A 12,740-nucleotide genomic window follows, 5' to 3' on the forward strand; every position below is an offset into this window, starting at 1 on the left:
TATATTCATTTAGTTCCACAATAAGTAAACGATGAGGAGTCAATTGTCGATTTATTAAGACAAACATCCTCGAAAATTTAGGGGTGAATTCTCCATAACATGCAGAAATCATCATTGAAATTTTAGTAGCAACATCTTTTTCATTCTCCTCAAAATTCACTCACCTGGGCAGGCACGGCCATGAGCTTGGGGCTATCAAAGAGCTCAAGAAAAGGGGGAATCTCCGAATTCGATGACGGCGGCATGGTGACGAGGTCGGGATTGGCGGCTGCAATGGAGGCGAGCTTCGACAAGAACGGGTCTTTAGGGTCTAGCGGTGGCGTCGGAGGAGCCGCCGCCGCGGCCTTTGCTCGGAGAACAGTGTAGCTCGTTGGGGCTCTCCTTTGAGAGAGGGATGAAGAAGATGATGATGAAAGGATGGAAATGGGGATTTGAGGGCAGAGGGCTCGAATGCCCAAGCTCGTGGACGCCATTTCTGTGAGGTTTGAATGATTGTGTGAAAGATTTTGAGGGTTCGTAGGGATCGGAGAAGTGCAGAGAGGGGACTGGGACTCTCCGATTAAATTCTATTTTGTTAGCAAAATCCACGGGACTAGTAGTCCCGTGGATTTGCTTGGCAGTTTTGTTAGCAAACAGAAAATATACGGGACTAGTAGTCCCGTATATTTTCTAAGTGCACTAATCATGAAATTAAACATACGGGACTAGTAGTCCCGTATGTTTTCTGAACCCTCTTTCAAAATCGACCTCTTTTGCTAAAAAACGATCTATTTTGCTAATTACTCCAAAATACGGTCTATTTCTCTAATTATTTTCCAAAAACGGTCTATTTTGCAAATTTTCCCTTACCCAGGCCGGGCCTAGAAAGAGCATTCGGTCACATCTGTAAATTACACAAAATGTGAGGGGCATTTTAGTCAACATCTGATAAAATGAACTCCTATAAATTCTCACGAACGGCGTCGGCCTCATCTCTCAGTTTCTCTCTCCTCAACAATGGCGATTGCGGAAACCGTGAACGAAGCGGCACTCGCAACATGGCGGATCTCAAGGGGGGATCCGCTCGCCACGGCGGATCGAGCAGAAGAAGGACAGGCTCTGCAGAGAGCGATCGGAGCCGGAGCGCGGCGGAAGCAGAAGGCAAAGAACAACAAAACCTTGGCGCGGCCGACGCGGCGACTGAGAGCCGAAGGCCGGTGAGTGACGATAAGGAGAACTCAGAGCCTCTAAATGAGGTAGTTTGTCTGTTTACTCACTAGATCGATCAGTTCTGGAAACCCTAGGGTTTGGTCGATCACTCAATTAGTACGAAACTTCTCAAATTTATGCCTTCAGAGTTCTAATTCTAGGGTTTTTGACGCGCCGTTGCTGATTTCTCACGAATATTTATGTATTTGTTTTGGTTCTACTAAACCTAGGGTTTCGGGAATCTTGAAGCAATATGTGGCTACATTGTAACTGTTAGGGTTGCGAATCTTGAACTTTTATATACTATTATAGTAATATATATTATATATATTATGAGAAAATGTCGAGAACCTTGGCTACCAGTTCTTGTCATACATCAACCTCGAAGATAGAGCCTCAACATCCTTCACTAACTCAAATGTAGAATGTAGGGATAAGATTACGTCACGTCACTACCAATACCAAGTCTGCTTGGAAGCCAATTAGTTACCAGTCCATTCATATCTTACTATTTATTATTATAATCATATATATATATATATATATATTACTATATATATATATTATATATATATTATATTTCGGTTGCTGCTTACATGAGAAATTTTGCTTGCTGGTTCTATTAAATCTAGGGCCTTTTGTTCCTTGAGCAGCTGAGAATTGTACGCCTAAACTTTCAAGTGTAAGCTCGAATCATGGTAGTGTAACGTCTAGATATCATTTCCTAGCTTTCTACCTTAGCCCATCTATATTGGAGATTATTATTATATATTGATGCTAGGATGGATTCTCGTAATCCTAGGATTTCTTGTTTTATATTCGAATGGGTGAGGACCTTGATTAATCAGCTATGCCAGGGTTTAAACCCTATTGTTTATGGGCATGTCATTGCAGATTTTGCTTTCTTCTTATTTCCTGATATCTCAGGTTTTTTGTAGTCTCTTTAAGTAGCTAAGAATCTTAAACCTAAAGTTATATGCACAGCGTAATGTCTAGATACAATTTCTTAGTTTCCCTATTAATGTATAATTTTTAAAGATTTTTTATAGACTGATGCTTGACCTTTGGTTGGTCGCATAAAAATAGAGTTCGTTTCATCCCCTTAACTTGTTTTATAGGTCAATTGAGTTTCAAATTTCTTTCATGGTTGCAGATAGCTGAGTCAGTTGAAGTGGAATATGTTCCGGAAAAGGCAGACGTAGAGGATGCTTTTCTTGAGGAGTTCAAGAGCGTTTTTGAGAAGTTCTGCTTCAAAGATTCTAGTGCTAGTGCTGAGGTATGAGAGTAGAAGATAAATTTAGGCTAAAAAGCTTGCTAGCTTCGATTAGTGGAGTTTGTTTTAACTAGTTTTACTTCATAATTGCAGGAGGATGCTCAGAAGGACGAGGTGGCTGCAAATGAGGCAGCTAAGAAGAACGGTAATTCTGATTCGGAAGACGAGGAGCAAAATGCTGAGCAGAAGGAGAAAGGTGTTTCTAACAAGAAGAAAAAGGTATTTTCTTAAAACGAATGTCTGCACTAGCTTTTTATTGAAGGCAAATTAATTGAAACAGCTAAATCTGTTGCTGCTTTTGTAGCTACAAAGGAGAATGAAAATAGCAGAATTGAAACAAATATGTTCAAGGCCTGATGTGGTGGAGGTATGGTTGAATAATTTACTGTCATCTGGTGTTCCTTTTTCAACTGTAAATATGGAACGAACAATGTAAATGAACATATAACCTGTAGCTTCCTTCCTTTTATGTTGTTTCTTCATGCTTAAAGGAAAAATGCTTAATTTGTTGGAACTAGATTTATACAAAGAAAATAGAAATTTATTATATGAGGAAATTAGCGGACCAGGTCTAGAACTCTCAATTGTTGCCTGTGGTAATGTGCTAGTTCTATTCGATGCCTACTTAGATCCTAGTTGTTTGCCTGTGTTACTGTGTAGTTTACTTGCTATGGCTGATTGATTGTTGGAGTTTTGTGTGTTATTACGTTTTCTAAGTGTATACACTTTCCCTTGAATATAATAACGTGTTATTCTTTTAGCAGTTAGGAATGAGATGGATTAGATTGTTTGAGTTTGTTCTTATTTAAATTTCAAACCTTGTTGTATGAGTTTGTATTGAAGGTGGTTATTGAACTTTGTTTCTCATGATTAAGTTAACATGCCCTACTGTTAAGGTAGGCGACATGAGATTTGTGCCCCACAAAACCTGGGGAGAAACAACTTTTCTCTCCATTTCATGAATGGTTTACTTAATTTGGAATTATATTCTCACAAGTAAACTACTGTGACACATTTGTATCCCTGGATTACCCTATTGGATTTCGGCGAAAAGACGGTCATATATATCTATTTATAATCAACTATATGAGGCTTGGCATAAGTGGTGGATGTGCGTCTTTCACAGAGTTTGACATCCGTCAAGCATAGTGTTGTATTACATATATCTGTTTATTCTTTATTTTCAGTTGTTTGTCAATTGAAATTGAATAATGTTGAATTTATAGTTTATGATGTGATAGAATAAAGCGTATGTAATTGTACAAAGTCTTCTCTTATTACTTGATTTCTTATTTGATTTCTGGGAATATTAACAGCCTTTGGGAATGTTATAAGAACATCTAGTTCGTTGGAGTAAATGAAAATGGCAGATTTGTTACCAAGTGTACTTATTTACCAGAACTTTCAGAAAGGCCCTCCGCAGAGACTTCTGACAGTATGCTCCAACATGAGATGCCTTCCTGATGTGACTCCGATTCACATCACTTTCACCATAACAGTACTAGTTGGAATTGGATCCTTAGAGTGTTCAGTGTACCACATCCAGTACATTTGTTTTTAAAATGTCTTACAAACATTATATTAATTATCTACCTGTAGGGTAATTCTTATTACACACATGACATGTACAACATCAAAATGGTCGCAATCGTGTTTCTTGTGCAAATTCATAGACTACGTAAGGCGTGCTAAGTTTTTTGAGATTAAAATGGATATGTTGCACTGCTAGACTTTAGTGATATAGTTGATATTTCTTTGTCATTGAATTCTGCAGTTAATCAGCTTACTTCTTATAAAAGAGTGCTTTCTCTTAATAATTTTTATATGATTCTGTTTTTGCGTGGTTGACGTTAGACAACCTTTTCCACAGCTTAATTCATTCTTTCATCCTTTTGAAGGTTTGGGATGCAACCGCAGCAGATCCAAAACTACTCGTCTTCCTGAAGTCATATAGGAACACCGTACCTGTTCCAAGGCATTGGTGTCAAAAGCGCAAGTTTCTACAGGTCAGTTACAACATCTTACATGACCTTTATGAGGAAAAGTACATATATCTTTGCATGAGGGAATTTTAAGCTTTTGGAGGGGCTGCACTTGGGGGGTGATGGAAGATAAAGTCAGATAAGCTTTCTCCCCTCTTATACATATATGTGGTCCTTGCAGGGAACTGGCAGTAACATCATGGAGCCTGGACTTGGTGGTGTTTTCTAATTGGGATCTTGAGTGGTTTCTCATTTGATATATTCCTAGGGTGGTGACATGTAGTTAGATCATATGATGCTGACTTCTGAAAATAATACAAGGTCTAAAGACTCTAAACTAGATTTCATCACCTGGAAATAAGGAACATTATTGTCTTAATATAAGGTGGTAGAAAAAATTCTCTTTTAGGCATTTCTTGCAATGTTAGAGTCCTATTATACAGATCTTAAACTGAATAGTCTTCTTTTTGACATTGCAGATGTTGTGAGCTGTTACACCACTTAGATTTAAAGTTCATGCTGTTATTAGGTGCTTATTAAAATCTCTTATATAGAATTTACGTATATGTCTTCTTTGTTTTTCAGGGAAAGCGTGGTATTGAAAAACAGCCTTTCCAACTTCCAGATTTCATTGCTGCTACTGGAATAGAGAAAATAAGACAGGTAATTAGATCCGATTGTTTCACTTAATCATATTTGAAAAGGTGAACTTGTCTTAGGCCATTGGTTAGTTTATATTTCATTTTCCCATGATTTACAATAGAAATTTCACACGTTTTTTAAATTCTTGTAGGCATATATTGAGAAAGAAGACAGCAAGAAGCTAAAACAAAAGCAACGTGAGCGTATGCAACCAAAGATGGGGAAAATGGATATCGATTATCAGGTGAGTTCTCAATTTAAACCTTTTTTGTTTATTCTTTTGACTAAGCTGCTGATTTAGTTAGAGATTTTATAATATGATATAAAATACAACGGTTGGTGGGATGAGGGAAGGGCAGATGAACCTTTCTCATGGTCCACAGATAAATTATTTCTCTTTCTGGATCTTAGTTTTATAGTTCTTATTTAGTAACGAAGGATATAATGTTGATGTTTCCTATAGTATGATCATCTTGAGAAAGCTGAGTACATTCACTTAAATATAGTCTTTGAACTCGCATACACATCAAGATGTGTCTCGCTTTGTTATATAAAAATTTCATCTCGTCTTGTGTTTTTCTGCAGGTTCTGCATGATGCATTTTTCAAATATCAGACTAAACCAAAGCTTACAACACATGGTGATTTGTATCATGAAGGAAAAGAGTTTGAGGTATTCTTCTGATCCTGTATCTTCAGACTATTGTATTATGGGCCGTTGCGGTGGAGTTATTTATGGTTGACTTTGCTTCTTTTTATGTTCTTTTATGTTGAAAATGTTCGCATTATGCAACCTATTTAAATTGCATGTTATCCTCTGTTAGGGAAAACTTACTAGAATCTTTATGTTCTTACTCAAATCAATTGTGATTTCTCTGTAAACAATATCACTATGAGGATGGTATTATTGCTGTCGCTCAACTGTGCAGCTCTAAATGTTTCTCAATCGAGTAACGTCTGTCACACTTTAAGTACAGATTATGCAGTTGCATGGTTGCATGTGTCAGTCTGTTATATTTGCTTCCTTAGGTGTGTCATATGTATGAATTAGTAGAAGAGGAGAAATAGGAGGGTGCTTTGGTAAATGAAATGTTACTGGCTACTGCTACTCACTGGAGGTGCTAATGATTGTTCGAATTGGTGATCTCATCACTGTTGCAGTTGCTTGTATCTGCATATTTACTACAGTAAACCTCATGTCACAGTTGTTTGCTGGACGTTGCATGGTACTCTAGTACCGAATCCTAGCATCGGGAGAGATATGGAAAGGCGAAAGTATTAGGATGACAAGCATCAACGAGACAGGTCTGGCCTAATAAAATCCAATCCAAAGTTAACCAGCTTTTAAATGCTTGGGGCTTGTATCAGGTTTGATTTCGACATGATTTGCCCCATAATAAAAGTTAACTATGTTGGTGGGTTGGTGTGGAGCTGATAGTGACAATGGAAAGACGGGAAAAATTGTGAACGTAGTTTGATGTTTATTCAGGATGTATCTATCTGTGAACTTAGAAAGAAAAAGTCACAAGCTGTTACAAGTTAAGAATGAAAAACTAAAGGAACTGAAATGGGACAAGTTTACTCAAGCTGGTTTAAGGATGAAGGACTAAGAAGCTGAATTGTGATTATTGTTAGTATTAATATTAGTATTTCTGATTATAAAGTATAAACTCTACTGCTAGAAGCCACTCGCATCAGACCAAGAATGTATGCTAACTTTCTCCAGTTAATTCTTTTAGATATTAAGGGCATATTTCACAGTTGATTACCAGACTGTTCTTTTAGGAGAGAGATTTGGGATCCTGAAGCTAGGGTTTTCAGTTTTGTTTCTTCTCATCGTCCAAAATGTTAACCCTGTTTGTCTGCTGAATTTCAAACTATACTGTGGCTTAAAATTTAATTGCATCATACTTGAATCTAATTTATTTTGCAACATGAAAAACTGTTCAAAGCGATCGACCATTTTTAGAATAATCAGATGACTAATTTTATGATTTTCGACATACTATTGTGATGGGTTTGCTAAAATCATTTCATCCTTAATATTGAAGTATAATACATCTCTATGGTAGTAGAAGTGAATGTTAACCTTCTTGCATTCATTGGTTTCCATTACATTGATTTTCTTCATCTGAAGTTGGTTCTTATAATCATTATATGTTTTTGAAGAAGTACCCACTTCTGCATTTAAACAAATAGCAGGGTAGTTAGAATACATTCATAATATCTAATTTTTGATGAATTTTAATTTCTACCTGCCTAACATAGTACTGTTTTGTGAAAGCCAAAATTATGTGTCTTATGGCTGTAGAGTAGGCATAATTTCTGTCATATATCTTCAGTTCTCAAGACATTTACATGCTTTTTGTTTTACTTTTTGTTGGAGAGCCTTTGCAGCTTGATAATCTTCGTGCTATTTACAGGTCAAACTGAGGGAAATGAAACCAGGAATGCTGTCACATGATCTTAAAGAAGCTCTTGGCATGCCAGATGGTGCTCCTCCTCCTTGGCTTATTAATATGCAGGTTGTTGCTTACGCTAAGATTTTGTAGAAGCATTTCTTACTTTACTGTACCTGTAAGCATAACTAACGGTAATTAACTTTGTCAGAGATATGGTCCTCCGCCATCTTACCCACATCTGAAAATACCAGGACTTAATGCTCCTATTCCTCCTGGAGCCAGCTTTGGTTATCATCCTGGAGGTTGGGGAAAACCTCCTGTTGATGAAGTAGGTTCAGCGATACGCTTTTTATTGACATTTTACAAGTAATACGTCTTTTTTTTCTTTTTTCTAAGTCCTCTTTTTTGCATTACAGTATGGCCGGCCATTGTATGGTGATGTTTTTGGGGTTCAACAACAAGACCAACCTAACTATGAGGTAATTTTCCTGCCCTCATGTGATGTCATTTCTTGCTATAACTGCCCTTGAACTGTTGTATTGACTCGGTACTTTAGAGCAATCATTCATGACTCACGTATATGTCCTAATATTTTTGTTATCTGCTGGTTTTGGTTATAGGAAGAACCAGTTGACCGAAGCAAACACTGGGGAGATTTGGAGGAAGAAGAGGAGGAGGAGGAGGAAGAAGAGGAAGAACAAATGGAAGAAGAGGAAATGGAGGAAGGCATTCAATCAGTTGATAGCCTTTCAAGGTGCTGGAGCTGTTTTTCTCTCCAAATCTTGATTTTGGACATAGTTAATTACGTTATGGTCTAATATTCTTTTTATCCCCCTCTCATACAGCACCCCCACTGGTGTTGAAACTCCCGATGTTATTGACCTACGAAAGCAACAGAGAAAGGAGCCAGAGAGACCTCTTTATCAGGTAATTAATGGATTTCTACCTCTTTTTTTAATTTACCTAGGTTATCTGACTGCTTAATAATAGTTAATATAAGTCTACTGACGTTTTTTTTTCCCTTCAATTTTTTTTAAAAATAAAATTTAAACCTGAAGGTTCTGGAAGAGAAGGAAGAGAGAGTTGCTCCTGGGACTCTGCTTGGAACAACTCACACGTACGCATATTGATCGCTAGCTCGAATTTTTAACATAAAGAGTTTACTTATTTTCGAATGTTTGTAACTGTGATTATGCATTGGGCAAACTAGTTTTATTTATTTATTTATTTATTTATTTATTGATGCAGTTATCTGCTCACTGATAAAGACAAAGACAAAGCAGCTGCTGCTAAAAGGGTGAGAGGCCTTTTTATTTTTCATTAGGATTTCTTGAATTTGTGCATGACATTATCATGTCTAAACTTGTCACTCAAAATCTTCTCGACTGTTTTGCAGGTTGATCTTCTTCGGGGTCCAAAATCAGACAAGGTGGAAGTCACCATCCAACCAGAGGAGTTGGAGGCTATGGATGATGTTTTGGCTGCCAAGTAAGGAGAAGCCTAACAAATTACTCGCTGGGTCCTATGGAAACTTATGGGTGTTCTCTAAATATTTCATGATGATTTGATGTTCAGGTACGAAGAAGCACGTGAGGAGGAGAAGCTGAGGAACCAGAAGGAAGACTTCAGCGACATGGTTGCAGAGGTCTGTGTATACGGTTTTATGTTTGTTTCATCTTTTGTGTTTCTCATTTGTTTCTGCTTTTAAGCTTAGACGGAGCTCCATGATTGCTGCAGGCCGAGAAGAAGCGAAAACGTAAGATGCAGGATAAGGAAGGCAAATCGAAGAAGAAAGATTTCAAGTTTTAGTTTATATATCGAGCCGAGATGGCGGCATGGAAGTTTCCAACTGTTGATGTACCTTGTACTCTTGAGTACGTAACTTGTAAATCACTTAGCGCTCTCAGTAAACCTAGTTTTGCGTATGAAGATTGAGAAGTTGCTACGATTGTGGTGCTCGAGGAAACTGACATGTTACCTTATTTTATGGCTTTACTTCCGTAGGCAGATCATGCCATTTTATGTTTTAGATGTCAAATTGATGTTGTTCATCAATCATAGAATGTGAATCAAGCAATTCTACTTGTATGGTAGTAATTGCCCTAAGAGCATGTATGGCTACTATTTATATCTTTGAACCCTTACAAGTTAAGTTACTTATTCTCAAAACTCAATTGTAAGGGTGTAGAAAAAAAAATTAGTGTTTGGTATGCTAGTATAGTTTTTGTGTTTGGTAAATCATTGACTTGCATGGTTATTATTGTTGGCAAACGACTAAAAAGAACGTCTTGTTGAATGGATCTCATGGTGTGACTAATTAATTAATTATATATTAAACAGATAATTGCTATTGAAAAACTTATTGTTTAATTAACTAAGTAAATAAAAGAAAGGGATCATTTCACATTAATTATTGTTATTAATTTACTAAATGTTTGAAGTAATTAATTAACTAATTTATATTAATAAAATATTATTATCAGTGAAATTATTAATTAGTTAATTAGAAATTAATTATTTAATAATTAAAAATATAGTTAATTTAAATGTTTGCAATAAACGGTAAAAATTAATTGTTTCACATTAGTTATGGTTATTAATTATTAATGTTTAAACTAATTTATCATTTATATTAATTAAATATTCATTAGTAAAATTATTAAGGGAAAAGTGCTTCAAGCCCCCAAAATAAAAAAAAGAGAATGTGTGACACCCTCAAGCTTAAGTCAACTTGTCAATTAGCTTGAAGATTGAGATTTGCCGAAAATGCCCTTTTGATGTTGAGGGTGTTTCTGGAATGGACTTGGCCTGTTTTGGTTTGGGAGAAGAGCAATTTAGTCCTCACACACCCTCAAAATTACTGTTTGCGATCCCAACCAACATAATCTCTCTCTTTAGACTCAACACCCATGGTCACATCACCAACGGCCCTCCTGACGCGGTCCCAACCAACATAATCTCCACTATCACCGATATTTGCACCCACTACTCCTCTCGTCTCCCCAAAAATGGCGCCACATCAGCATTCAACCCACACCTTCCTCTCCCTCTACCTCCCGTGAGCATTTAACTATTAATGTTAGCAACCGACTCTCAAACTTAACAGCTATACTACTTAAATCTAACTTATAACCCATAAGTTTAGCAATCAATCTTTAAGTTTAATAACCGACGAATAATATAAATAACTAACCCTCGAGAACACTTTGTTGTGGCTGTGATTAACTTCGGTTAAAAACAATCGTTTGTGTTGTTTAAGGTTATAATGTAATTTTTCCCTGCATTGTTGATGTGATTATAACAACCAACTCATAAAATTAGCAACTAACTGATAACTTTAACAGCTAACTTATAAATTTAACAATATATTATTGTTAAGTTTAACAACTAACTCATAACCTAAGGGTTTTTTTTTTGCATGTTTTTGTCGGGTTATTTGCAATTTCTAGAACTTTATAGGTGTTCTTTTCAAAATTTTGGGGGTTATTTGCCAATTGTAGAACTTCCAAGGGATTATCTGCATAACTTAATTTGGCAGTTAGTTGTTAAGCTTAGTAGTTAATTGTTTAGTTTAACTTTCAGTGGTTGTGGTTAGTAGTTAGTTATTATGTTTAACAGTTAATTATCAAGATTAATATAATAGTTAGTTGTTATGTTTATATATTGTATGTATATATATTAAGTTTAATGATTTTCTGTTAATAGTTGTTTGTAAAATCTTTGCTATTTATGTTTAGCATGGATGCTTAACAATATATATTTTTTTATTTTGTTAAATGTTATCATGTAATATTTTCTCTACAATATATAATGTAAATCTTTAACTTTAAGATCTGACCCTTATGCTTAAAAATAATATTTAAACCTCACATATAAGTCATGGGTTTAACAACCAATCCTTAAGTTTCTGACGGACAACAATAACTACCATTACCTAAATCTATCAATAAGTTTAACAGTCAATCCTTAAGTTTAACAATTAACGGACAACATTAATAACTAATATTTAAATTTAGCAACTGATTCTTTAGTTTAACAACCAACCATTAAATTTGATAACTAATTCACAACATTAATTCATGCCTTAACAGATGATGTTAGAGATTTTATCTATGATGAGTTTAACAATCACATGGCAAGAGTTCTTGGCCAAAATATCACAGATCAATACATCAAATCATTTCAGTTTTCAGACATGCAAGAACCAGTGCAAAACGCTCACCGAACTATAAAAGTTATTAAAAAATATATACGTGGGTATATGTATGTTTCTCCAATCTTTTTTATATAAAATTTTCTTTCTTTGAATAAATGATTAAATCAATTAACCATCAAAACAACTCGACACATCCTTGGTCTCTAATGCTTCATCTATTTCCAACAAAATAATAATAATAATAATAATTTTGCTCTTCATCTACGTCGATGGGTTCACTGCAATTAATAAAGATCGGACCTCGAGCTAAATTTCAGCTTCGTCTTTATTTACAGTCAGATCGGCCAGCTCAGGGGCTGTTTGGTTGTTGTTGGTAAAGTTGTGTATTTATGACACAACTTGAAAAGTTGTTGTCCACCTCATCAATTTTACTTTTATACATTTCTTTGTTTGTTTTTGATTCCATTGGAATCATAAAACACTTGTTTGGTTTGCAAAATAAAACTTAAATTGTTTGTTTGGAAAGTGTAAAAAGTGGTCCCTACTCAAATGATCACATTGGTTGGAATTATTTTTTATTATTTTTTCCTAACTTCAATGTTAGCTTTCTCCTAAAATCATGTCTTTTTTTCATGAAATCACTTTACAAGCCACATCAACATATGAAATCACTTTACACTATTTTCACAACTACAAACAAACAATTGAAAGTGATGAAAGCTGACAATGGGACCCACTTTTTTACACTTTACATTATTTTACATGGTAAAAACATACAACCAAACAGCCCCTCAATAGCTGGCGTTGGAAATTGTCACCCATGATGATGACTATGGAGGGTTGAATTTTGGGAGAGAGAGAAAGGGAAGAGAGGAAGAGGATGATTTGTGTTTTTTTATTTTGGTGGTGGAGGTGGTGGGGGTGGGTGGGGGTAAAAACATACAACCAAACAGCCCCTCAATAGCTGGCGTTGGAAATTGTCACCCATGATGATGACTATGGAGGGTTGAATTTTGGGAGAGAGAGAAAGGGAAGAGAGGAAGAGGATGATTTGTGTTTTTTTATTTTGGTGGTGGAGGTGGTGGGGGTGGGTGGGGG

At 35.9% G+C, this 12,740-nt stretch overlaps 1 protein-coding gene across 1 annotated transcript; it reads left to right on the plus strand.

The window, feature by feature from the left end:
* LOC109847354 (splicing factor 3B subunit 2) lies at positions 1,038-9,660 on the plus strand. The gene is made up of 18 exons (XM_020416585.1): positions 1,038-1,235; positions 2,342-2,464; positions 2,555-2,680; positions 2,766-2,828; positions 4,360-4,467; positions 5,029-5,106; positions 5,237-5,329; positions 5,671-5,757; positions 7,508-7,609; positions 7,695-7,814; positions 7,903-7,965; positions 8,107-8,240; positions 8,332-8,413; positions 8,545-8,603; positions 8,735-8,783; positions 8,883-8,974; positions 9,062-9,131; positions 9,224-9,660. The coding sequence occupies exons 1-18, from the start codon at positions 1,038-1,040 to the stop codon at positions 9,293-9,295; spliced, it is 1,719 nt and encodes a 572-aa protein (XP_020272174.1). The 3' UTR covers positions 9,296-9,660.

The sequence above is a fragment of the Asparagus officinalis genome, chromosome 7 (genome assembly GCF_001876935.1).
Source record: "Asparagus officinalis chromosome 7, Aspof.V1, whole genome shotgun sequence".
Classification (NCBI taxonomy): domain Eukaryota; kingdom Viridiplantae; phylum Streptophyta; class Magnoliopsida; order Asparagales; family Asparagaceae; genus Asparagus; species Asparagus officinalis.

Coding starts and splice junctions, on each gene's coding strand:
- LOC109847354 (XM_020416585.1), top strand. CDS start 1,038: ATGGCGGATCTCAAGGGGGGATCCGCTCGCCACGGCGGATCGAGCAGA. Junction 2,681..2,765: donor TTTCTAACAAGAAGAAAAAG/GTATTTTCTTAA, acceptor CTGCTTTTGTAG/CTACAAAGGAGAATGAAAAT. Junction 9,132..9,223: donor TCAGCGACATGGTTGCAGAG/GTCTGTGTATAC, acceptor TGATTGCTGCAG/GCCGAGAAGAAGCGAAAACG.